Raw genomic sequence first — 26,850 nt, 5'->3', positions numbered from 1 at the left:
TAATCTAAATCCATACATCACTGTAGTGTGTAGTCTCTACATCTCTAATCTAAATCCATACATCACTGTAGTGTGTAGTCTCTACATCTCTAATCTAAATCCATACATCACTGTAGTGTGTAGTCTCTACATCTCTAATCTAAATCCATACATCACTGTAGTGTGTAGTCTCTACATCTCTAATCTAAATCCATACATCACTGTAGTGTGTAGTCTCTACATCTCTAATCTAAATCCATACATCACTGTAGTGTGTAGTCTCTACATCTCTAATCTAAATCCATACATCACTGTAGTGTGTAGTCTCTACATCTCTAATCTAAATCCATACATCACTGTAGTGTGTAGTCTCTACATCTCTAATCTAAATCCATACATCACTGTAGTGTGTAGTCTCTACATCTCTAATCTAAATCCATACATCACTGTAGTGTGTAGTCTCTACATCTGTAATCTAAATCCATACATCACTGTAGTGTGTAGTCTCTACATCTCTAATCTAAATCCATACATCACTGTAGTGTGTAGTCTCTACATCTCTAATCTAAATCCATACATCACTGTAGTGTGTAGTCTCTACATCTCTAATCTAAATCCATACATCACTGTAGTGTGTAGTCTCTACATCTCTAATCTAAATCCATACATCACTGTAGTGTGTAGTCTCTACATCTCTAATCTAAATCCATACATCACTGTAGTGTGTAGTCTCTACATCTCTAATCTAAATCCATACATCACTGTAGTGTGTAGTCTCTACATCTCTAATCTAAATCCATACATCACTGTAGTGTGTAGTCTCTACATCTCTAATCTAAATCCATACATCACTGTAGTGTGTAGTCTCTACATCTGTAATCTAAATCCATACATCACTGTAGTGTGTAGTCTCTACATCTGTAATCTAAATCCATACATCACTGTAGTGTGTAGTCTCTACATCTCTAATCTAAATCCATACATCACTGTAGTGTGTAGTCTCTACATCTCTAATCTAAATCCATACATCACTGTAGTGTGTAGTCTCTACATCTCTAATCTAAATCCATACATCACTGTAGTGTGTAGTCTCTACATCTCTAATCTAAATCCATACATCACTGTAGTGTGTAGTCTCTACATCTCTAATCTAAATCCATACATCACTGTAGTGTGTAGTCTCTACATCTCTAATCTAAATCCATACATCACTGTAGTGTGTAGTCTCTACATCTCTAATCTAAATCCATACATCACTGTAGTGTGTAGTCTCTACATCTCTAATCTAAATCCATACATCACTGTAGTGTGTAGTCTCTACATCTCTAATCTAAATCCATACATCACTGTAGTGTGTAGTCTCTACATCTGTAATCTAAATCCATACATCACTGTAGTGTGTAGTCTCTACATCTCTACTCTAAATCCATACATCACTGTAGTGTGTAGTCTCTACATCTCTAATCTAAATCCATACATCACTGTAGTGTGTAGTCTCTACATCTCTAATCTAAATCCATACATCACTGTAGTGTGTAGTCTCTACATCTGTAATCTAAATCCATGCATCACTGTAGTGTGTAGTCTCTACATCTCTAATCTAAATCCATACATCACTGTAGTGTGTAGTCTCTACATCTGTAATCTAAATCCATACATCACTGTAGTGTGTAGTCTCTACATCTCTAATCTAAATCCATACATCACTGTAGTGTGTAGTCTCTACATCTCTAATCTAAATCCATACATCACTGTAGTGTGTAGTCTCTACATCTCTAATCTAAATCCATACATCACTGTAGTGTGTAGTCTCTACATCTCTAATCTAAATCCATACATCACTGTAGTGTGTAGTCTCTACATCTCTTATCTTCAGTCAAAATGTTTACAGACTTTAATATTTTTAATTCAAAACAAATATGCTGGAGGTAGAGTTGGGTGTTTTAAAGGTTTCAATAATGATTGGTGATCCCCAAGACACACAGAGAGATGAGATGAGGTGGAGCCCAGAGACACAGATAGAGAGATGAGATGAGGTGGAGCCCAGAGACACAGATAGAGAGATGAGATGAGGTGGAGCCCAGAGACACAGATAGAGAGATGAGATGAGGTGGAGCCCAGAGACACAGATAGAGAGATGAGATGAGGTGGAGCCCAGAGACACAGATAGAGAGATGAGATGAGGTGGAGCCCAGAGACACAGATAGAGAGATGAGATGAGGTGGAGCCCAGAGACACAGATAGAGAGATGAGATGAGGTGGAGCCCAGAGACACAGATAGAGAGATGAGATGAGGTGGAGCCCAGAGACACAGATAGAGAAATGAGATGAGGTGGAGCCCAGAGACACAGATAGAGAGATGAGATGAGGTGGAGCCCAGAGACACAGATAGAGAGATGAGATGAGATGAGGTGGAGCCCAGAGACACAGATAGAGAGATGAGATGAGGTGGTGCCCAGAGACACAGATAGAGAGATGAATGAGATGAGGTGGAGCCCAGAGACACAGATAGAGAGATGAGATGAGGTGGTGCCCAGAGACACAGATAGAGAGATGAGATGAGGTGGAGCTACACATCCAGATGTGTAATGACAAACTGTGAGTAGAGAAAGAAGATGCAGCCTACCCACATCCAATATCAAAACGTGGTTCAGCAAAACATTGTCACCATTATACCTTCTGGGATGATTCAGTAGAAAACAGTGAGTAGAGCCCCACCTGGATGTTAGTGAGCAGTGTCTCTATTGACGACAGCCCCTCAGGGAAGATAAAGGGTCCGGGGAACCCTGGAGGAAGCTTCTGCCCCGAGAACGACAGCCTCTCATAGCCGTCTCTGACTGTCTCTCTAAATGGCTCTCTGATTGGTTCTCTGACTGTCTGGGTGCTCAGGGAACCACAGTCATCTGGGGACAGACAAAGAAAATAGCAGAGAAGTCATCAGAATACATGTACAGTTGTGTTTGTCTCTTCTGGGGACAAAGAAAGACAGTGATGGTGATATTTATTATTCAGAACATGCAAAATAGAGGAAGATTGTGATTGGCTGTGTCCACAACTAAAATACAACTGACAAACACAAGAAACCACACCCACCTCTGAATACCCAACCTTTTCAGTGTGGCACCACTGTTGTTAAGACACACACTGTCCCCTGAGTATACTGTAATACTGTGTTCTAAACACAGATGGAAACACACACTGTCCCCTGAGTATACTGTAATACTGTGTTCTAAACACAGATGTCTGTTCTCCTGCACTACTGACATTGATAACTATGTCATGGCCAAGTTTAAATCACACACTTTCTCCCTCTTTGTCTTGCTCCTCACTCTCACAGACAGACGCCTGCTATCTCTGCCAGTTAGTATAGAGGCAACAGCTGCTCTGTTTCTTTAATTAGTTTCAGTGTCTCGATGACAGAATGAGTTGTTTTTTTACCTCTACAGATCAGATTGAGTTGTGTTGTTTTACCTCCTCTACAGATCAGATGGAGTAGTGTTGTTTTACCTCCTCTACAGATTATATTGAGTAGTGTTGTTTTACCTCTACAGATCAGATTGAGTAGTGTTGTTTTACCTCTACAAATCAGATTGAGTAGTGTTGTTTTACCTCCTCCACAGATTATATTGAGTAGTGTTGTTTTACCTCTACAGATCAGATTGAGTAGTGTTGTTTTACCTCTACAGATCAGATTGAGTAGTGTTGTTTTACCTCCTCTACAGATCAGATGGAGTAGTGTTGTTTTACCTCCTCTACAGATCAGATTGAGTAGTGTTGTTTTACCTCCTCTACAGATCAGATTGAGTAGTGTTGTTTTACCTCTACAGATCAGATTGAGTAGTGTTGTTTTACCTCCTCTACAGATCAGATGGAGTAGTGTTGTTTTACCTCCTCTACAGATCAGATGGAGTAGTGTTGTTTTACCTCCTCTACAGATCAGATTGAGTAATGACCTCCTCACAGATAGATGGAGTAGTGTTGTTTTACCTCCTCTACAGATCAGATTGAGTAGTGTTGTTTTACCTCCTCTACAGATCAGATGGAGTAGTGTTGTTTTACCTCCTCTACAGATCAGATGGAGTAGTGTTGTTTTACCTCCTCTACAGATCAGATTGAGTAATGTTGTTTTACCTCTACAGATCAGATTGAGTAGTGTTGTTTTACCTCTACAAATCATATTGAGTAGTGTTGTTTTACCTCTACAGATCAGATGGAGTAGTGTTGTTTTACCTCCTCTACAGATCAGATTGAGTAGTGTTGTTTTACCTCTACAGATCAGATTGAGTAGTGTTGTTTTACCTCCTCTACAGATCAGATGGAGTAGTGTTGTTTTACCTCCTCTACAGATCAGATTGAGTAGTGTTGTTTTACCTCCTCTACAGATCAGATGGAGTAGTGTTGTTTTACCTCCTCTACAGATCAGATGGAATAGTGTTGTTTTACCTCCTCTACAGATCAGATTGAGTAATGTTGTTTTACCTCCTCTACAGATCAGATGGAGTAGTGTTGTTTTACCTCCTCTACAGATCAGATGGAGTAGTGTTGTTTTACCTCCTCTACAGATCAGATTGAGTAATGTTGTTTTACCTCTACAGATCAGATTGAGTAGTGTTGTTTTACCTCTACAAATCATATTGAGTAGTGTTGTTTTACCTCTACAGATCAGATGGAGTAGTGTTGTTTTACCTCCTCTACAGATCAGATTGAGTAATGTTGTTTTACCTCTACAGATCAGATTGAGTAGTGTTGTTTTACCTCTACAGATCAGATGGCGTAGTGTTGTTTTACCTCCTCTACAGATCAGATGGAGTAGTGTTGTTTTACCTCCTCTACAGATCAGATTGAGTAGTGTTGTTTTACCTCTACAAATCATATTGAGTAGTGTTGTTTTACCTCTACAGATCAGATGGAGTAGTGTTGTTTTACCTCCTCTACAGATCAGATGGAGTAGTGTTGTTTTACCTCTACAGATCAGATGGAGTAGTGTTGTTTTACCTCTACAGATCAGATGGCGTAGTGTTGTTTTACCTCCTCTACAGATCAGATGGAGTAGTGTTGTTTTACCTCCTCTACAGATCAGATTGAGTAGTGTTGTTTTACCTCTACAGATCAGATGGAGTAGTGTTGTTTTACCTCTACAAATCATATTGAGTAGTGTTGTTTTACCTCTACAGATCAGATTGAGTAGTGTTGTTTTACCTCCTCTACAGATCAGATGGAGTAGTGTTGTTTTACCTCTACAAATCATATTGAGTAGTGTTGTTTTACCTCTACAGATCAGATGGCGTAGTGTTGTTTTACCTCCTCTACAGATCAGATGGAGTAGTGTTGTTTTACCTCCTCTACAGATCAGATTGAGTAGTGTTGTTTTACCTCCTCTACAGATTATATTGAGTAGTGTTGTTTTACCTCTACAGATCAGATTGAGTAGTGTTGTTTTACCTCTACAGATCAGATTGAGTAGTGTTGTTTTACCTCCTCTACAGATCAGATGGAGTAGTGTTGTTTTACCTCTACAAATCAGATTGAGTTGTGTTGTTTTACCTCCTCCACAGATTATATTGAGTAATGTTGTTTTACCTCTACAGATCAGATTGAGTAGTGTTGTTTTACCTCCTCTACAGATCAGATTGAGTAGTGTTGTTTTACCTCCTCTACAGATCAGATTGAGTAGTGTTGTTTTACCTCTACAGATCAGATTGAGTAGTGTTGTTTTACCTCTACAAATCATATTGAGTAGTGTTGTTTTACCTCTACAAATCATATTGAGTAGTGTTGTTTTACCTCTACAGATCAGATGGAGTAGTGTTGTTTTACCTCTACAAATCATATTGAGTAGTGTTGTTTTACCTCTACAGATCAGATGGAGTAGTGTTGTTTTACCTCCTCTACAGATCAGATGGAGTAGTGTTGTTTTACCTCTACAGATCAGATGGAGTAGTGTTGTTTTACCTCTACAGATCAGATGGCGTAGTGTTGTTTTACCTCCTCTACAGATCAGATGGAGTAGTGTTGTTTTACCTCCTCTACAGATCAGATTGAGTAGTGTTGTTTTACCTCTACAGATCAGATGGAGTAGTGTTGTTTTACCTCTACAAATCATATTGAGTAGTGTTGTTTTACCTCTACAGATCAGATTGAGTAGTGTTGTTTTACCTCCTCTACAGATCAGATGGAGTAGTGTTGTTTTACCTCTACAAATCATATTGAGTAGTGTTGTTTTACCTCTACAGATCAGATGGCGTAGTGTTGTTTTACCTCCTCTACAGATCAGATGGAGTAGTGTTGTTTTACCTCCTCTACAGATCAGATTGAGTAGTGTTGTTTTACCTCCTCTACAGATTATATTGAGTAGTGTTGTTTTACCTCTACAGATCAGATTGAGTAGTGTTGTTTTACCTCCTCTACAGATCAGATGGAGTAGTGTTGTTTTACCTCTACAAATCAGATTGAGTTGTGTTGTTTTACCTCCTCCACAGATTATATTGAGTAATGTTGTTTTACCTCTACAGATCAGATTGAGTAGTGTTGTTTTACCTCCTCTACAGATCAGATTGAGTAGTGTTGTTTTACCTCCTCTACAGATCAGATTGAGTAGTGTTGTTTTACCTCTACAGATCAGATTGAGTAGTGTTGTTTTACCTCTACAAATCAGATTGAGTAAATACATCACATGTTAAGCAGTGAGACCCTGGCAGCAAAATAACAGCTCTGTGACTCTTATTTCCTCTCCATGTAACTCACTGTTTGAGAGGATGGCCTTTTTTGTTTGTTGCTATGATGACTTTTTCTACGAATCACGATGAAGACCAAATTAATATGGCTTTTTAGATAAAGGTGCATTCCACTTAATTCCAAGCAGCTAATTGCTAATGTTAACTTTAGAAGTTTGGGAGGGAAAAAAGTCCTTTCCCGTTTGCTGTTTGTGTAGAGAGGAGAGACACAGTTCTGTAGTAGAATGTTAATGAGACCAATAAAACACTAACAGCTGATCCCAACCAGAACAACCTGGTTCTGGAAACTACACAAGTAGACATGTTTACGGTGTGCTGTTTTCTAGTGATGGAGCTTGAAGACTAGTTTACAAGCCAGGCTGTGGGTGCTCTGCCCTACAATACTCTGAATTACATTTACATTACATTATGTCCTAAAAACTATTTAGAAGAGAAATGAAAGGGCTTATGGGCAGTAGAGTTCACTGTGCTCTATCTACAGGCTGTGTCAGCTTCACCTGAGTCTGATGGGGTTGAATTAGATTTACCTCACAGGCACGCACACACACACACACACACACACACACACACACACACACACACACACACACACTTTACTCCACTTAGCTGACCAAAGCATCTTCAGCCCCCCCCCTTGGCAAACAGGCTAGTGTCACATTGAAGGATAAAAAGCATGTCCCGTTCTCTCTCTCTCTCTCTCTCTCTCTCTCCCTCCCTCCCTCTTTCTCTCCCTCCCTCTCTCTCCCTCCCTCCCTCTCTCTCTCTCTCTCCCTCCCTCTTCCTCGCTCCCTCTCTCTCCCTTTCTCTCCTTCTCTCCCACTCCGTCTCCCTCCCTCCCTCTCTTTTCATTTCCTCTCCCGTTCCTAAAAGCCTCCCTCTATATCAGTACTAGATGTAATTAGCAGTCTGTCAGTGTCAGGTGTTGCTCAGCGCTCATCAAACGCAGGGCGTCCAACTCTACTTCTTCTCCTGTGGCCCCCCCCCCCCCCTCCTCCTGCTCTGAACTGCAGCGTCATCGGGATGCAGTATGGATCCCCCTCCTCTCTCCACCCTCCCTCTCCCCCCTCCTTTGATGTGACTGATTCTCTTTGAGTTACTGTTTTATCCATCCCTACCTCCTCTCCCTCTTCTCCCCCTCTCCTCTCCATCCTCTCCCTCCACCCTCTTCTCCCTCCACCCTCTTCTCCCTCCTCTCCCTCCTCTCCTCTCCCCCTCTCCTCTCCATCCTCTCCCTCCACCCTCTTCTCCCTCCACCCTCTTCTCCCTCCTTTCCCTCCACCCTCCTCTCCCTCCCTCCATCCTATCCTCCTCTCCCAACCCCCCAACCCCCTCCTCTCCCTCTCTCCACTCTCCTCTCCCCACTCCCTCTCTTCCCCTCCTCCTCTTCCCCCTCCTCTCTCTCCTCTCCCCACTCTCCTCTCCTCCTCTTCTACTCTCCTCTCCCTCTCTCCTCTCCTCCTCTTCCACTCTCCCCTCCCTCTCTTCTCTCCCTCTCTCCTCCTCTTCCCCCTCCTCTCTCTCCTCTCCCTCTCTCCTCTCCCCTCATCCTCTCATTTGCAGATCTCCTCAACCAAGGTCATTGTTTTCCATTTTTCTATTTTTTCTTTCCATCATCCTCTTTCTGATTCTCTGCTCTTCCATCCCTCCTTCCCTCGGGCTGATGAACTCCACCTAGTGAAGCTTCCTGACTGTCAGCGGAAGTGGAGAGAGGTGCGGTCTGAATCAAGTTTAAAGGAAAATGATTATAGTGGATAAAGTGGATTAACTGTCAGACGTCTTCTGATGTTTCATGTTAACGTTGGACCAAGTGTTCAAAGAGAGAATCTAGCTGGAAGAGTCCCAAACTTACTCTGATGATTCATGTTAACGTTGGACCAAGTGTTCAAAGACAGAATCTAGCTGGAAGAGTCCCAAACTTACTCTGATGATTCATATGTGACAGAATGACAATTCAGAAAACAACAGGATGTTTTAAAACCTATTTCTCTGTGTACACTGGATATTCAACACCATTCAATCTGTTGGAGAAACCAATCAAATGATATACCACCACAATTACAACTCAACAAGCCGACCAATAACTGACATGGTTTTTCATTTGTCTATAAAACAAACCAATTGATTAAATGAAACACATGTCTAATCAAAACAGTTCCAATGAGCCTCTCATGTGTCATCTATTTAGTCGTCCCACTAGTTCAGTTCTACCATTATGGACCTCTTGTCTTATTAAACTAATGCTTCCTGTTTCATATAATCATCACTGTCTTTATGACCGTACATGGCTCTTACTGGTTCAATCTTATTGGTTTAATTACATATCTGGCAACGCGCTTCTCTGTCATCCTGCCAAACAAAAACCTGTGAAGTGGGTTTCATTTAAATGTCCTAGTATATCATGTAGTGACTGTACTCTCTTCCCTCTCTCTTCTCCCTCTCTCTTCCCTCTCTCTTCCCTCTCTCTTCTCCCTCTCTCTTTCTCCCTCTCTCTTCCCTCTCTCTTCCCTTTCTCTTCCCTCTCTCTTCTCCCTCTCTCTTCTCCCTCTCTCTTCTCCCTCTCTCTTCTCCCTCTCTCTTCTCCCTCTCTCTTCCCTCTCTCTTCTCCCTCTCTCTTCCCTCTCTCTTCTCCCTCTCTCTTCCCTCTCTCTTCTCCCTCTCTCTTCTCCCTCTCTCTTCCCTCTCTCTTCTCCATCTCTCTTCCCTCTCTCTCTTCCCTCTCTCTTCTCCCTCTCTCTTCTCCCTCTCTCTTCTCCCTCTCTCTTCCCTCTCTCTTCTCCCTCTCTCTACCCTCTCTCTTCCCTATCTTCCCTCTCTTCCCTCTCTCTTCAATCTCTCTCTTCCTCTCTCTTCTCCCTCTCTCTTCCCTCTCTCTTCCATCTCTCTCTTCCCTCTCTTCCCTCTCTATTCTCCCTCTCTCTTCCCCCTCTCTTCTCCCTCTCTTCTCCCTCTCTCTTCCCTCTCTCTTCCCTCTCTCTTCTCCCTCTCTCTACCCTCTCTCTTCCCTATCTTCCCTCTCTTCCCTCTCTCTTCCCTCTCTTCCCTCTCTCTTCCATCTCTCTCTTCCCTCTCTCTTCCCTCTCTCTTCCCTCTCTCTTCTCCCTCTCTCTTCCCTCTCTCTTCTCCCTCTCTCTTCTCTCACTTCCCTCTCACTTCCCTCTCACTTCCCTCTCTCTTCCCTCTCTCCCCTCTCTTCTCTCTCTCTTCTCCCTCTCTCTTCCCTCTCTCTCCTCTTTCTCTTCCCTCTCTCTTCTCCCTCTCTCTTCCCTCTCACTTCCCTCTCTCTTCCCTCTCACTTCCCTCTCTCTTCTCTCTCTCTTCTCTCTCTCTTCCGTCTCTCTTCTCTCTGTGTAAATTGTGCTGACTGTTTTGCCCTTGAACAGTCCTCATTAAGCTAATGTAAACCTTCATAACGGAAAACACACAACTGACGCAAACGGCGGCCTCAGAGCTTGGGAGGTGGTCATTATGGAAATCAGGTGGCTGTGAGAGGAGCCGTGGCGAGAGGGCCTTGTTCATTAATTCATGCTCTGCAAATCGCTAACTAATTTAGCCCCGCTGCCTTGTCTTCCGCTCCTCTCTCCTCTGTAATGGATTATTCCATAGAATTATTTGTCTCCACTTCATCTCCGCTTCCTACAAAGACCACCAAGAGAGAGAAGAGAGAGGGAGAAGAGAGAAGAGAGAGGGAGAAGAGAGAAGAGAGAGAGGGAGAAGAGAGAGGGAGAAGAGAGAGGGAGAAGAGAGAGGGAGAAGAGAGAGAGAGAGAAAGAGGGAGAGAGAGAGAGAGGGAGAGAGAGAGAAGAGAGAGGGAGAGAGAGAGAGAGAGAGGGAGAGGAGAGAGGGAGAAGAGAGAGAGCAAGAGAGAGAAGTGGGGAGAGAGAGAGAATAGTAGGGACAGACAATGAATCCTGATTGGTGCATTAGGACCTCAATTGCTGTCCTCACCTTCACGGGAATCAACTACCAACTATTTCCTGTAATTGTGTTCACATTCAGTGATATCCAACGATGATGCACAGACAGACAGACAGACAGACAGACAGACAGACAGACAGACAGACAGACAGACAGACAGACAGACAGACAGACAGACAGACAGACAGACAGACAGACAGACAGACAGACAGACATAGAGAGAGAGACAGACAGACAGAGAGACAGACAGACAGAGAGACAGAGAGAGAGACAGACAGACAGAGAGACAGAGAGACAGAGTGAGTGAGAGAGAGAGAGAACAATCAAGAACAAGTGAAAGAGAAGGAGGACCATACCTCTCTCAGCATGGTTCCTCTTAGCTTCGTGACCAGAGTCCAAGGTGGCCACATCTCCTTCTTTAGGACCAGGCACAGCACTGGGAGATAGGCCCAACAGAGCATGGCTGGAGTACAGGCCATTCTGCTGCACGTCTGGAACACACAGTATACCTTCAGAGAGGAGGTGAACATATTTCTATTCATTATGGATCCCCATTAGCTGCCAAAGCAGCAGCTACTCTTCCTGGGGTCCAGCAAAATGAAGGCAGTTTATACAATGTTAAAAACATTACAATACATAGTGGCTAGCTTGATGTCATACCTGACATTAAAGTGGGTTTTCAATGACATCAACAGTCCCTAACTGGACTCATAATCTGATTCCAGACGAAGCTGGAAAGACAGTGAAGATGAGAGCACTGTACGTACGGGTCCTGTCTACAGAGTGTTCTGGGTTAGGGTTAGGGTTAGAGTACGTACGGGTCCTGTCTACAGAGTGTTCTGTGTTAGGGTTAGGGTTAGAGTACGTACGGGTCCTGTCTACAGAGTGTTCTGGGTTAGGGTTAGGGTTAGAGTACGTACGGGTCCTGTCTACAGAGTGTTCTGGGTTAGGGTTAGGGTTAGAGTACGTACGGGTCCTGTCTACAGAGTGTTCTGGGTTAGGGTTAGGGTTAGAGTACGTACGGGTCCTGTCTACAGAGTGTTCTGTGTTAGGGTTAGGGTTAGAGTACGTACGGGTCCTGTCTACAGAGTGTTCTGGGTTAGGGTTAGGGTTAGAGTACGTACGGGTCCTGTCTACAGAGTGTTCTGGGTTAGGGTTAGAGTACGTACGGGTCCTGTCTATAGAGTGTTCTGGGTTAGGGTTAGAGTACGTACGGGTCCTGTCTACAGAGTGTTCTGGGTTAGGGTTAGGGTTAGAGTACGTACGGGTCCTGTCTACAGAGTGTTCTGTGTGCTGGGTTAGGGTTAGAGTACGTACGGGTCCTGTCTACAGAGTGTTCTGGGTTAGGGTTAGGGTTAGAGTACGTACGGGTCCTGTCTACAGAGTGTTCTGGGTTAGGGTTAGGGTTAGAGTACGTACGGGTCCTGTCTACAGAGTGTTCTGGGTTAGGGTAAGGGTTAGAGTACGTACGGGTCCTGTCTACAGAGTGTTCTGGGTTAGGGTTAGGGTTAGAGTACGTACGGGTCCTGTCTACAGAGTGTTCTGGGTTAGGGTTAGAGTACGTACGGGTCCTGTCTACAGAGTGTGCTGGGTTAGGGTTAGAGTACGTACGGGTCCTGTCTGCAGAGTGTTCTGGGTTAGGGTTAGGGTTAGAGTACGTACGGGTCCTGTCTGCAGAGTGTTCTGGGTTAGGGTTAGAGTACGTACGGGTCCTGTCTGCAGAGTGTTCTGTGTGCTGGTTTAGGGTTAGAGTACGTACGGGTCCTGTCTATAGAGTGTTCTGGGTTAGGGTTAGAGTACGTACGGGTCCTGTCTATAGAGTGTTCTGGGTTAGAGTTAGGGTTAGAGTACGTACGGGTCCTGTCTACAGAGTGTTCTGGGTTAGGGTTAGGGTTATAGTACGTACGGGTCCTGTCTATAGAGTGTTCTGGGTTAGGGTTAGAGTACGTACGGGTCCTGTCTGCAGAGTGTTCTGGGTTAGGGTTAGGGTTAGAGTACGTACGGGTCCTGTCTATAGAGTGTTCTGGGTTAGGGTTAGAGTACGTACGGGTCCTGTCTACAGAGTGTTCTGGGTTAGGGTTAGAGTACGTACGGGTCCTGTCTGCAGAGTGTTCTGGGTTAGGGTTAGAGTACGTACGGGTCCTGTCTATAGAGTGTTCTGTGTGCTGGGTTAGGGTTAGAGTACGTACGGGTCCTGTCTGCAGAGTGTTCTCGGTGCTGGGTTAGGGTTAGAGTATGTACGGGTCCTGTCTGCAGAGTTTTCTGTGTGCTGGGTTAGGGTTAGAGTACGTACGGGTCCTGTCTACAGAGTGTTCTGGGTTAGGGTTAGAGTTAGAGTACGTACGGGTCCTGTCTGCAGAGTGTTCTGGGTTAGGGTTAGGGTTAGAGTACATACGGGTGCTGTCTGCAGAGTGTTCTGGGTTAGGGTTAGAGTTACAGTACGTACGGGTCCTGTCTACAGAGTGTTCTGGGTTAGGGTTAGAGTACGTACGGGTCCTGTCTACAGAGTGTTCTGGGTTAGGGTTAGGGTTACAGTACGTACGGGTCCTGTCTACAGAGCGTTCTGGGTTAGGGTTAGAGTTAGAGTACGTACGGGTCCTGTCTGCAGAGTGTTCTGGGTTAGGGTTAGAGTACATACGGGTCCTGTCTGCAGAGTGTTCTGGGTTAGGCTTAGGGTTAGAGTACGTACGGGTCCTGTCTAGAGTGTTCTGGGTTAGGGTTAGAGTTAGAGTACGTACGGGTCCTGTCTGCAGAGTGTTCTGGGTTAGGCTTAGGGTTAGAGTACGTACGGGTCCTGTCTGCAGAGTGTTCTGGGTTAGGGTTAGGGTACGTACGGGTCCTGTCTATAGAGTGTTCTGGGTTAGGGTTAGAGTACGTACGGGTCCTGTCTGCAGAGTGTTCTGCGTTAGGCTTAGGGTTAGAGTACGTACGGGTCCTGTCTGCAGAGTGTTCTGGGTTAGGGTTAGGGTTAGAGTACGTACGGGTCCTGTCTGCAGAGTGTTCTGTGTGCTGGGTTAGGGTTAGAGTACGTACGGGTCCTGTCTATAGAGTGTTCTGGGTTAGGGTTAGGGTTAGAGTACGTACGGGTCCTGTCTACAGAGTGTTCTGGGTTAGGGTTAGAGTACGTACGGGTCCTGTCTGCAGAGTGTTCTGTGTGCTGGGTTAGGGTTAGAGTACGTACGGGTCCTGTCTACAGAGTGTTCTGGGTTAGGGTTAGGGTTAGAGTACGTACGGGTCCTGTCTGCAGAGTGTTCTGGGTTAGGGTTAGGGTTAGAGTACGTACGGGTCCTGTCTATAGAGTGTTCTGGGTTAGGGTAAGGGTTAGAGTACGTACGGGTCCTGTCTACAGAGTGTTCTGGGTTAGGGTTAGGGTTAGAGTACGTACGGGTCCTGTCTGCAGAGTGTTCTGGGTTAGGGTTAGAGTACGTACGGGTCCTGTCTATAGAGTGTTCTGGGTTAGGGTTAGGGTTAGAGTACATACGGGTCCTGTCTGCAGAGTGTTCTGGGTTAGGGTTAGAGTACGTACGGGTCCTGTCTGCAGAGTGTTCTGCGTTAGGCTTAGGGTTAGAGTACGTACGGGTCCTGTCTGCAGAGTGTTCTGGGTTAGGGTTAGGGTTAGAGTACGTACGGGTCCTGTCTGCAGAGTGTTCTGTGTGCTGGGTTAGGGTTAGAGTACGTACGGGTCCTGTCTATAGAGTGTTCTGGGTTAGGGTTAGGGTTAGAGTACGTACGGGTCCTGTCTACAGAGTGTTCTGGGTTAGGGTTAGAGTACGTACGGGTCCTGTCTGCAGAGTGTTCTGTGTGCTGGGTTAGGGTTAGAGTACGTACGGGTCCTGTCTGCAGAGTGTTCTGGGTTAGGGTTAGGGTTAGAGTACGTACGGGTCCTGTCTGCAGAGTGTTCTGTGTGCTAGGGTTAGGGTTAGAGTACGTACGGGTCCTGTCTATAGAGTGTTCTGGGTTAGGGTAAGGGTTAGGTACGTACGGGTCCTGTCTACAGAGTGTTCTGGGTTAGGGTTAGGGTTAGAGTACGTACGGGTCCTGTCTGCAGAGTGTTCTGTTGGGTTAGGGTTAGAGTACGTACGGGTCCTGTCTACAGAGTGTTCTGGGTTAGGGTTAGGGTTAGAGTACGTACGGGTCCTGTCTGCAGAGTGTTCTGGGTTAGGGTTAGAGTACGTACGGGTCCTGTCTGCAGAGTGTTCTGTGTGCTGGGTAAGAGTTAGAGTACGTACGGGTCCTGTCTATAGAGTGTTCTGTGTGCTGGGTTAGGGTTAGAGTACGTACGGGTCCTGTCTACAGAGTGTTCTGGGTTAGGGTTAGGGAGTACGTACGGGTCCTGTCTGCAGAGTGTTCTGGGTTAGGGTTAGGGTTAGAGTACGTACGGGTCCTGTCTGCAGAGTGTTCTGTTGCTGGGTTAGGGTTAGAGTACGTACGGGTCCTGTCTACAGAGTGTTCTGGGTTAGGGTTAGGGTTAGAGTACGTACGGGTCCTGTCTGCAGAGTGTTCTGGGTTAGGGTTAGGGTTAGAGTACGTACGGGTCCTGTCTGCAGAGTGTTCTGGGTTAGGGTAAGGGTTAGAGTACGTACGGGTCCTGTCTATAGAGTGTTCTGGGTTAGGGTAAGGGTTAGAGTACGTACGGGTCCTGTCTACAGAGTGTTCTGGGTTAGGGTTAGGGTTAGAGTACGTACGGGTCCTGTCTGCAGAGTGTTCTGGGTTAGGGTTAGAGTACGTACGGGTCCTGTCTGCAGAGTGTTCTGGGTTAGGGTTAGAGTACGTACGGGTCCTGTCTGCAGAGTGTTCTGGGTTAGGGTTAGAGTACGTACGGGTCCTGTCTATAGAGTGTTCTGGGTTAGGGTTAGAGTACATACGGGTCCTGTCTGCAGAGTGTTCTGGGTTAGGGTTAGGGTTAGAGTACGTACGGGTCCTGTCTGCAGAGTGTTCTGTGTGCTGGGTTAGGGTTAGAGTACGTACGGGTCCTGTCTATAGAGTGTTCTGGGTTAGGGTTAGGGTACGTACGGGTCCTGTCTACAGAGTGTTCTGGGTTAGGGTTAGGGTTAGAGTACGTACGGGTCCTGTCTGCAGAGTGTTCTGTGTGCTGGGTTAGGGTTAGAGTACGTACGGGTCCTGTCTACAGAGTGTTCTGGGTTAGGGTTAGGGTTAGAGTACGTACGGGTCCTGTCTGCAGAGTGTTCTGGGTTAGGGTAAGGGTTAGAGTACGTACGGGTCCTGTCTATAGAGTGTTCTGGGTTAGGGTAAGGGTTAGAGTACGTACGGGTCCTGTCTACAGAGTGTTCTGGGTTAGGGTTAGGGTTAGAGTACGTACGGGTCCTGTCTGCAGAGTGTTCTGGGTTAGGGTTAGGGTTAGAGTACGTACGGGTCCTGTCTGCAGAGTGTTCTGGGTTAGGGTTAGAGTACGTACGGGTCCTGTCTGCAGAGTGTTCTGGGTTAGGGTTAGAGTACGTACGGGTCCTGTCTGCAGAGTGTTCTGTGTGTATGGGGGAGCTGGAGATGCTGCTGCTGTGACGAGAGGACAGGTGACTCCCAGACCTCCTCCCGTCCTCCAGAGAGGGAGCTGGAGACGGACTGTCCCGAACACGCTCCTAGAATGAAGAACACCATAGTGAGTGGAAACACACGTCAACATCAATGAATATTTTACAATAATAATCACACTGTCCAGGAAAGGTTTGATGGGCTGCTCTCATAGCTTGAAAGGACACTTCTGGCATAATATCATGAGACCATCCAGTGTACCTTTATAACAGGTGGTCGTAGCATAATGTACTACAGTACCCATAATGCTCTGACCTACCTTTATAACAGTGACTTCCATGCTAACATACCTTTATAACGAAGGTGACCTCCATGCTAACATACCTTTATAACAGAGGTGACTTCCATGCTAACATACCTTTATAACGAAGGTGGCTTCCTTGCTAACATACCTTTATAACGAAGGTGACTTCCTTGCTAACATACCTTTATAACGGAGATGACCTCCATGCTAACATACCTTTATAACGGCGGTGTTCTCCATGCTCACATACCTTTACAACACAAGTTACCATGCTAATATAGCTTTACAACACAGGTTACCATGCTAATATACCTTTACAACACAGGTGACCATGCTAACATACCTTTATAACGGAGGTGACCTCCATGCTAACATACCTTTATAATGGAGGTTAACTCCATGCTAACATACCTTTACAACACAGGTGACCATGCTAACATACCTTTATAACGGAGGTGACCATGCTAACATACCTTTATAACACAGGTGACCATGCTAACATACCTTTATAACGGAGGTGACCATGCTAACATACCTTTATAACGGAGGTGGCCATGCTAACATACCTTTATAACACAGGTGACCATGCTAATATACCTTTACAACACAGGTGACCATGCTAACATACATTTATAACACAGGTGACCATGCTAACATACATTTATAACACAGGTGACCATGCTAACATCCCTTAGTAACGGAGGTGGCCATGCTAACATAACTTTATATATATTTTATTTTATTTAAAAATGTAACCTTTATTTAGCTAGGCAAGTCAGTTAAAAACAAATTCTTATTTACAATGACGGACTACACCGGCCAAACCCAGACGACTCTGGGACAGTTGTGCGCCGCCCTATGGGACTCCCAATCACGGCCGGTTGTGATACAGCTGCGCCACTCGGGAGCCCTACCAGAGGTGATCATGCTAACATACCTTTATGAAGGAGATGACTCTGCCAACATACAGTACCTTCATAACGGAGGTGACCTCCATGCTATCATACCTTTATAACAGAGGTGACCTCCATGCTAACATACCTTTATAACAGAGGTGACTTCCATGCTAACATACCTTTATAACAGAGGTGACCTCCATGCTAACATACCTTTATAACAGAGGTGACTTCCATGCTAACATACCTTTATGAAGGAGATGACCTCCATGCTAACATACACTTCATAACGGAGGTGACCTCCATGCTAACATACCTTTATAACAGAGGTGACTTCCATGCTAACATACCTTTATAACGAAGGTGACCTCCATGCTAACATACCTTTATAACAGAGGTGACCTCCATGCTAACATACCTTTATAACAGAGGTGACTTCCATGCTAACATACCTTTATAACAGAGGTGACTTCCATGCTAACATACCTTTATAACAGAGGTGACCTCCATGCTAACATTCCTTTATAACAGAGGTGACCTCCATGCTAACATACCTTTATAACAGAGGTGACCTCCATGCTAACATACCTTTATAACAGAGGTGAACTCCATGCTAACATACCTTTATAACAGAGGTGACTTCCATGCTATCATACCTTTATAACAGAGGTGACCATGCGGCCGCGGGAGGAGAGGGTAGAGTGGTGGACCTGGGCAGCAGAGGCCATGCTGGCTAAAGTATTGAGGTGGTTCATCTGACTCATCGCCATGGAGACGGAGGCAGGGGCCATACTGACAGGGATCAGGGGGTGTGACATCATCATGAACGGGAGGTGTTCCAGACCTGAGAGAGGGAGGGAGGGAAAGGGGGGAGGGAGAGAAAGGGGGGGGAGAAAGAGTGAAATGGTTTTCTATTTAGCTTTGTGGCAGCATAACATACATTAGAGGGTGGAGTATAAATCATTATTTTGTCACACTCAGGAAACTAGACCAGACAGAATGCTGTTTGACTTCTGAAACCAGATTTCCAGAGCAACATTTGCTATGCTCAACATCCCAAAACCGAACATCTCTGGGGACATGATACGCTTGAACAAACAAGGGGAAGAACATTTAAACAAAGAGTGGAAGGTCATATAACAACATCTGAGATGGACTCTTTAAAACAGCCAATCACAGTACAGAAATTACATCTCACTCAATCTCCATGACACTTTGCTTTTTTGTCTTCTGGGTGAAATCCCTAAAAAGACTCTTTGTTGATGATCCAGAAATAGACACACAGTTCCATTCCTCTGTCCCTCTGTCATACTCTGAGTGAGGAGGACAGGAAGAAGAGGAGGAAGAGGTGGAAGAGGAGGAGGAGGAAGATGATGATGAAGAGGAGGAGGGGGAGAATGAGGAGGAGGAAGGGGAGAATAAAGAGGAGAAGGAGTTGAGGAGGAGGAGAGGAGGGGTGTCTGAGAATAAAGGTTATTAGCTCTTCCACTTCACATTCTGACATTTATTCTTTTGAATTCAAAGCTTAAAGATGTTGGAATGAGAAGCTGTCTGTGAAGAGCTTTAGGACCATTACTAGACACTGGAGAAGAACAAAAAGAAAAGTGATTCATTAGACTGAATTGAATGATTGGATGATGTGGGAAAAACAAGAGCCTTTCCTTCCACCAGTATTATGCTAGCAGACTACTAGAGAGATCACTCAAAAGGAGGAAGCCACATATTATAGTTAAAGTCTAATCAAAAGTCCAAAAAGATGCGGTGCTGGTTAATAATCTGATTCCATATTCCTAATTATTATTCTGGTGGAGATGTGTTCATGATTTACATCAGACTTTTCTGTCTTCCTTCAACTGTCACTTTATATCATGATGTCTGGAGGAGCTCAGTAGGAAGTGCTGACGACAAACAGCCTCAGAGAAGACTCCAGAACATTAACCCCGTCTAACTAAAACACCACAGCGCTGCCAGGGTGGGTGGGTGTGTGTGTTTGGACCGAAGCCAAACTCTGGTCAGAAGAACCCCTCCATCAGTTTTGGGGCTCTGAAGGGTCCCATCTGTCTGTGATGGGACAGACTGAGACTATGACGGTGTGTTTCAGCTACCACAGAGCTAACGTCTGTCTCAGAAACACACTGAAGACAACTATCCACAATGAGGCCTTCATTTAGATGAACAGAAATAGCAGAGGTTGAGGACATGGTTTGGGCAGGTTACAGTGTTGTATGTGCTGGATTTGTACAATACAACACCTAAACCTATATAGGAAATGCATAATATACACAATTACACCAGACGGTGTTAGCTTTTGCTCATTTCAAATTCAAATAGACAAACAGCTAGAAAATAAAAGCAAGTCAAACAAGATGTAATGCTCGGGCGTCGTGGGTGAGGAATCAAACGCAGGAAGCAGCGAATACAGGGTAGTGGCTTTTAATAGGCCAAATGGCGAAAAACACAAGCCACACAAAACAAAGTGCCCCAAACACAGGGGGAAACACAGTCGGCGCAAAACTAGCGCAAAAATACAACCAGCGTGTACACAAGCATTCAACAGATAAACGCAATCCCGCACAAAGAAAAGGCGGACCAGCTAATATAAATAGCCCCGCTAATCATCCCCACTAAGAACAGGTGCACACAATCACAAACAGGGGGAAAACAAAAAGGGAATCAGTGGCAGCTAATAGGCCGGTGACGAAAACCGCCGAGCGCCACCCGAGCAGGAGGGGGCGCCACCGTCGGTGGGAATCGTGACACAAGACCCCTGTGTATCAGACCCACTATTTCATCCCTGTGTATCAGACCCACTATTTCATCCCTGTGTATCAGACCCACTATTTCACCCTTGTGTATCAGACCCACTATTTCATCCCTGTGTATTTGACCCACTATTTCAGCCCTGTGTATCAGACCCACTTTTTCACCCCTGTGTATCAGACCCACTATTTCATCCCTGTGTATCAGACCCACTATTTCACCCCTGTGTATCAGACCCACTATTTCATCCCTGTGTATCAGACCCACTATTTCATCCCTGTGTATCAGACTCACTATTTCACCCTTGTGTGCTGTTGAAATGTAACTATTTTATAGATGCATAAACCAATCCACATGGGAGAGAAGGGAACGATCTAAATATTGAACATTCAAGAAAACAAAAGCAAAAATAAAACAATAGAAGGAGGAAGCGAAACAAAAGATAGCTAATGACGGCTCTGTCGCCGTGCCAACGGAACGCTGAATAATTCCAAACACAAAGACACTAAACTTGGACCAAATTCCACACAATGTCCCAAATATAATAGAATGTGTGCAAACAAAAAGAAGTCCCTAAAGAAGAGATGGAAATAGAAAGAAATTTGAAAAAGAAAGAGCTTTTACTAAATTAGGTGGATTATGTGCAGTGGTTCAACTGGATGCCTTTTGCAATTTACCCTTCCCCTCCCTCCCTCCCTCCCTCCCTCCCTCCCTCCCTCCCTCCCTCCCTCCCTCCCTCCCTCCCTCCCTCCCTCCCTCCCCTCCCTCCCTCCCTCCCTCCCTCCCTCCCTCCCTCCCTCCCTCCCTCCCTCCCTCTCCCTCCCTCCCTCCCTCAACCTGACCATAAAAACAAAAGATGTCCTCCTGAATGGAAGGAGATGAACGGATGTTGGAGGAATGGAAGAATTGGTTATTGGTTGCTATAGGACCCAGCTAATTACATGATATATTTTCTTCATGTCTGGCCTAGCCTTGAAACTTCAGCATAGTCCCTAACAAAGGTATCCATGGTTGCTCATCTAAGAAGAAAAATAATCTTACAAAACAGAAATACAGATAATGACAATAATGTTTTAAAAAACTACAAAAAAGGTTTATGATCCAAACTCTGTCAGGTTGGATGGGGAGAGTCGCTGCACAGCTATTTTCAGGTCTCTCCAGAGATGTTTGATCAGGTTCAAGTCTGGGCTCTGGCAGGGCCACTCAAGGACATTCAGAGGCTTGTCCCGAAGCCACTCCTGCGTTGTCTTGGCTGTGTGCTTAGGGTCGTTGTCCTGTTGGAAGGTGAACCTTCACCCCAGTCTGAGGTCCTGAGCCCACTGGAGCAGGTTTTCATCAAGGATCTCTCTGTACTTGTCATCTTTCCTTCGACCCTGACTAGTCTCCCAGTCCCTGCCACTGAAAAACATCCCCACAGCATGACGCTACCACCACCATGCTTCACCGTAGGGATGGTGCCAGGTTTCCTCCAGACATGACCCTTGGCATTCAGGCCAAAGAGTTCACTCTTGGTTTCATCAGACCAGAGAATCTTGTTTCTCATGGTCTGAGAGTCCTTTAGGTGCCTGTTGGCAAACTCCAAGCGGGCTGTCATGTGCCTTTTGCTGAGGAGTGGCTTCCGTCTGGCCACTCGACCATAAAGGCCTGATTGGTGGAGTGCTGCAGGGATGGTTGCCCTTCTGGAAGGTTCTCCCATCTCCACAGAGGAACTCCGGGGCTCTGTCAGAGTGACCATTGGGTTCTTGGTCCCCTTCGTGACCAAGGCCCTTCTCCCCTGATTACTCAGTTTGGCTGGGAGGCCAGCTCTAGGAAGAGTCTTGGTGTTTCCAAACTTTATACTGCAGAAATGTTTTGTTACCCTTCCCCAGATCTGTGCCGAGACACAATCCTGTCTCGGAGCTCTACGGACAATTCCTTCGACCTCATGGCTTGGTTTTGCTTTGACATGCACTGTCAACTGTGGGACCTTATATAGACAGGTGTGTGCCTTTCCAAATCATGTCCAATCAATTGAATTTACCACAGGTAGACACCAATGAAGTTGTAGAAACATCTCAAGGATCATCAATGGAAATAGCATGCACCTGAGCTCAATTTTGCGTCTCATAGCAAAGGGTCAAAATACTTACAGTACCAGTCAAAAGTTTGGACACACCTACTCCAGGTTATTTTTAAATATTTACTATTTTCTACATTGTAGAATAATAGTGAATACATGAAAACTATGAAATAACACATAAGGAATCATCTAGTAAACCAAAAAGTGTTAAGCAAATCAAAATATATTTGATATTTTATATTCTTCTAAGTAGCCACCCTTTGCCTTGATGACAGCTTTACATTCTCTCCACCAGCTTCATGAGGTAGTCACCTGGAATGCATTTCCATTAACAGGTATGCCTTGTTAAAAGTTCATTTGTGGAATTTCTTTCCTTCTTAATGTGTTTGAGCCAATCAGTTGTGTTGTGACAAAGTAGGGGTGGTATACAGAAGACAGCCCTATTTGGTAAAAGACCAAGCACATATTATGGCAAGAACAGCTCAAATAAGCAAAGAGAAATGACAGTCCATCATTACTTTAAGACATGAAGGTCAGTCAATACAGAACATTTCAAGAACTTTGAACGCTTCTTCAAGTGCAGTCGCAAAAACCATCAAGTGCTATGATGAAACTGGCTCTCATGAGGACTGACACAGGAAAGGAAGACCCAGAGTTACCTCTGCTACAGAAGATTAGGTCCTTTGAGTTACCAGCCTCAGAAATTGCAGCCCAAATAAATACTTTGCAGAGTTCAAGTAAGACACATCTCAACATCAACTGTTCAGTGGAGACGGCGTGAATCAGGTCTTCATGGTCAAATGCCTGCAAAGAAACCACTATTAAAGGGCACCAATAAGAAGAAGAGACTTGCTTGAGCCAAGAAACACGAGCAATGAGTCCAAATTTGAGATTTTTGGTTCCAACTGCCGTGTCTTTGTGGAACAGATGATCTCCGCATGTGTGCTTCCCACCGTGAAGCATGGAGGAGGAGGTGTGATGGTATGAGGGTGCTTTGCTGGTGACACTGATTTATTTAGAATTCAAGGCACACTTAACCAGCATGGCTACCACAGCATTCTGCAGCGATACACCATCCCATCTGGTTTGCGCTTCGTGGGTCTATCATTTGTTTTTTAACAGGACAATGACCCAACACGACCCAAGGAGAGTGATGGAGTGCTGCATCATATGACCTGGCCTCCACAATCACCCAACCTCAACCCAATTGAGATGGTTTGGGATGAGTTGGACTGCAGAGTGAAGGAAAAGCAGCCAACAAGTGCTCAGCATATGTGGGAACTCCTTCAAGACTGTTGGAAAAGCATTCCAGGTGAAGCTGGTTGAGAGAATGCCAAGCGTGTGCAAAGCTGTCATCAAGGCAAAGGGTGGCTACTTTGAAGAATCTAAAATCTAAAATATATTTAGATTTGTTTAACACTTTTTTGGTTACTACATGATTCCATATGTGTTATTTCATAGTTTTGATGTGTTCACTATTTGTCTAAAATGTAGAAAATAGTAAAAATAAAGAAAAGCCCTTGAATGAGTCGGTGTGTCCAAACTTTTGACTGGTAGTGTATGTAAATAAGGTATTTCTGTTTTTAAGAAATCTCTAAAAACCTGTTTTCGCTTTGTCATTATGGGGTATTGTGTGTAGATTGATGAGAGAGAAAAAAACAATTTAATACATTTTAGAAAAAGGCTGTAACGAAGCAAAATGTGGGAAAAGGGAAGGGGTCTGAATACTTTCTGAATGCCCTGTACAAAACCTTGTATGTTGTAGATTTCCTAAAGGAAAAGAAACCTCAGTGTTGGGCCGGTGATGGCTTCTCTTTCCCACATTAAGGTGCTAATGGCTGCTTAGTTAATGTACTTCATGTGTTGTGTGTATCAATGCGTGTGTGAGTGTGTATGATTGTGTGCGTGTGTGTGTGCGTGTGTGTGTGTGTGTGTGTGTGTGTGTGTGTGTGTGTGTGTGTGTGTGTGTGTGTGTGTGTGTGTGTGTGTGTGTGTGTGTGTGTGTGTATGATTGTGTGCGTGTGTGTGCGCGTGTGCGTGTGTGTGTGTGTGTAGTGATTTAGACATCTGTGAGGAGGAAGTGGGTGGCTTTATGGAAAAACAGGCCAAATGCTTTGTGTTTGTTTATTGTGCAGCTCACCCTATAATTAACAATGGTTAACGTTTAACATTGTTTTATGGCTTATGGTAACGACACAAACAAAACACACACACCAGTGGAGGCTGCTGAGGGGAGGACGGCTCATAATAACGGCTTGAACGGAGCGAATGGAATGGTATCAAACAGCTGGAAACCATGGAAACCATGTGTTTGTATTTGATACCATTCAACTGATTCAGATCCAGTCATTACCACGAGCCCGTCCTCCCCTATTAAGGTGTCACCAACCTCCTGTGTCTCACAGGTGGTAGTGGAGCAGAACCATCAACACAGGTGGTAGTGGAGCAGAACCATCAACACAGGTGGTAGTGGAGCAGAACCATCAACACAGGTGGTAGTGGAGCAGAACCATCAACACAGGTGGTAGTGGAGCAGAACCATCAACACAGGTGGTAGTGGGGCAGAACCATCAACACAGGTGGTAGTGGGGCAGAACCATCAACACAGGTGGTAGTGGAGCAGAACCATCAACACAGGTGGTAGTGGGGCAGAACCATCAACACAGGTGGTAGTGGAGCAGAACCATCAACACAGGTGGTAGTGGGGCAGAACCATCAACACAGGTGGTAGTGGGGAAGAACCATCAACACAGGTGGTAGTGGGGCAGAACCATCAACACAGGTGGTAGTGGAGCAGAACCATCAACACAGGTGGTAGTGGAGCAGAACCATCAACACAGGTGGTAGTGGAGCAGAACCATCAACACAAGTGAGACTGACACAAACGGGAAATGTTAAGGCCTTAGTATACGGAGGTGCTACACACACACACACACACACACACACACACACACACACACACACACACACACACACACACACACACACACACACACACACACACACACACACCGCACACACAGGAGAAGAGGAGAGGAGAAAAGAGTAGGGAGAGGATGAGCATCCAGCCTGGTCTCATAGACTAGACGTAACATGGTAAAGGTAAATCTGGGACACTCAAATGAGTATGATATGTCACGTTTGGTATGGTTACATAAGACAAAAGGCAAAAACAAAAGTAGGGTGGTTAGTTGCGGTGGATGGGTAGGCATAAAATGCAAACATCTAGCAACCCAAAGGCTGCATGTTCGAATCTCATTATGGACAACATTAGCATTTTAGCCAATTAGCTACTTTGCAACTACTGTGTAGCTACTTTTCAACTACTTAGCATGTTAGCTAACCCTTCCCCTAACCCTTTAACTCAACTCCTAACCCTAACCCCTAGCCTAGCTAACATTTGCCACCTTGCTAACGTTAGCCACAACAAATTGGAATTAGCAATATATCAAAACTTTTGCAAATTTGTAACATATTATATGAATTGAAATTCCTAACATATCATATGAATTGCATTTTGTAACATATCATACAAAATGGATGATGGACATCCACAAATTAATAAATACCATACTAATTGTGGTATACCGAATTTATATTTACTATGTTACGTCAGCCCCTGAGTCCAGGTTGGAGCATTAGGCAGCAGCTGCCTCCATCAGAGGTGAGATTGATACACTTGGTAGAGATTGATAAAAATGGGGAATGCCTGATGATATGAAAATAATATTTGAGTTCCGGAAAATCATTGGCAAGTGTAAGAAACTGGTGCCTAAGGTTTGTGTCTGTGTGTGAACACTTGGCTTGAACACATCCTTCTACTGATTATTCCATAAGAAAGAAACTGAACAAATCTAAATGATTCCCCATCCTCTGCCACACATGACCACTAGCGGTGTGGAAAAAGGAGATAGATGGAGACATAGAGAGGGAGAAAGCGCGCGAGAGAAAGAGAGATAGAGAAAGATGGAGGTAGTGGAATTCGGCGACACACAGAGAGCCCTTTTTAAAGAGATTGGTTTTAAGGAAGTGCAAGCCAAGTGACATCCCCACTGTTGATTGAAGGAGGCATTAAACAGTACTAGTCTATTGTGTAGTACACGCTCTGACACACACACACACACACACACACACACACACACACACACACACACACACACACACACACACACACACACACACCCCATCGTAATTAATCATAGATCGTATTTGTGCCATTGTGTTGCTGTCTTTTCAGATCATGTCTGATCTTCTCTTTCTAAAGGTCACATTAGCCTTTATAAGATTAAACCTGACACACAGAGAGAGAGAGAGAGAGAGAGAGAGAGAGGGAGAGAGATAGAGAAAGAGAGAGATTCACAAAATGGGAAAAACACCAAATTGAGACTGCATGCAGAATTCTGCAAACATATCCTCTGTGTACAACGTCAAACACCAAATAATGCATGCAGAGCAAAATTAGGCCGATACCCGCTAATTATCAAAATCCAGAAAAGAACCGTTAAATTCTACAACCACCTAAAAGGAAGCGATTCCCAAACCTTCCATAATAAAGCCATCACCTACAGAGAGATGAACCTGGAGAAGAGTCCCCTAAGCAAGCTGGTCCTGGGGCTCTGTTCACAAACACAAACAGACCCCACAGACTCCATTTCACTTTTATTTATCCATTTCACTTGCTTTGGCAATGTTAACATATGTTTCCCATGCCAA

General features: G+C 44.8%; 1 protein-coding gene across 4 annotated transcripts in view; it reads right to left on the bottom strand.

Annotated features, from left to right (window-relative positions):
* Positions 1 to 26,850, bottom strand: part of LOC106574830 (dachshund homolog 1) — a 93,670-nt gene that overhangs the window by 7,179 nt on the left and 59,641 nt on the right. For 2 of the 4 annotated variants that reach the window (XM_045698371.1, XM_045698373.1), the window contains exons 4-7: positions 17,975 to 18,162; positions 16,090 to 16,225; positions 10,985 to 11,137; positions 2,698 to 2,882 (exon numbers count right to left, since the gene is read on the bottom strand). In XM_045698371.1, the coding sequence (XP_045554327.1) occupies positions 2,698 to 2,882; positions 10,985 to 11,137; positions 16,090 to 16,225; positions 17,975 to 18,162 (662 nt within the window). The remainder of the gene's footprint in view (positions 1 to 2,697; positions 2,883 to 10,984; positions 11,138 to 16,089; positions 16,226 to 17,974; positions 18,163 to 26,850) is intronic. The other 2 variants (XM_045698374.1, XM_045698375.1) reach the window with 1 other exon arrangement.

The sequence above is a fragment of the Salmo salar genome, chromosome ssa16 (genome assembly GCF_905237065.1).
Source record: "Salmo salar chromosome ssa16, Ssal_v3.1, whole genome shotgun sequence".
Classification (NCBI taxonomy): Eukaryota; Metazoa; Chordata; class Actinopteri; order Salmoniformes; family Salmonidae; genus Salmo; species Salmo salar.
The sequence above is the reverse complement of the archived record's forward strand: the minus strand, read 5'-3'. Positions and strand labels throughout refer to the sequence as shown.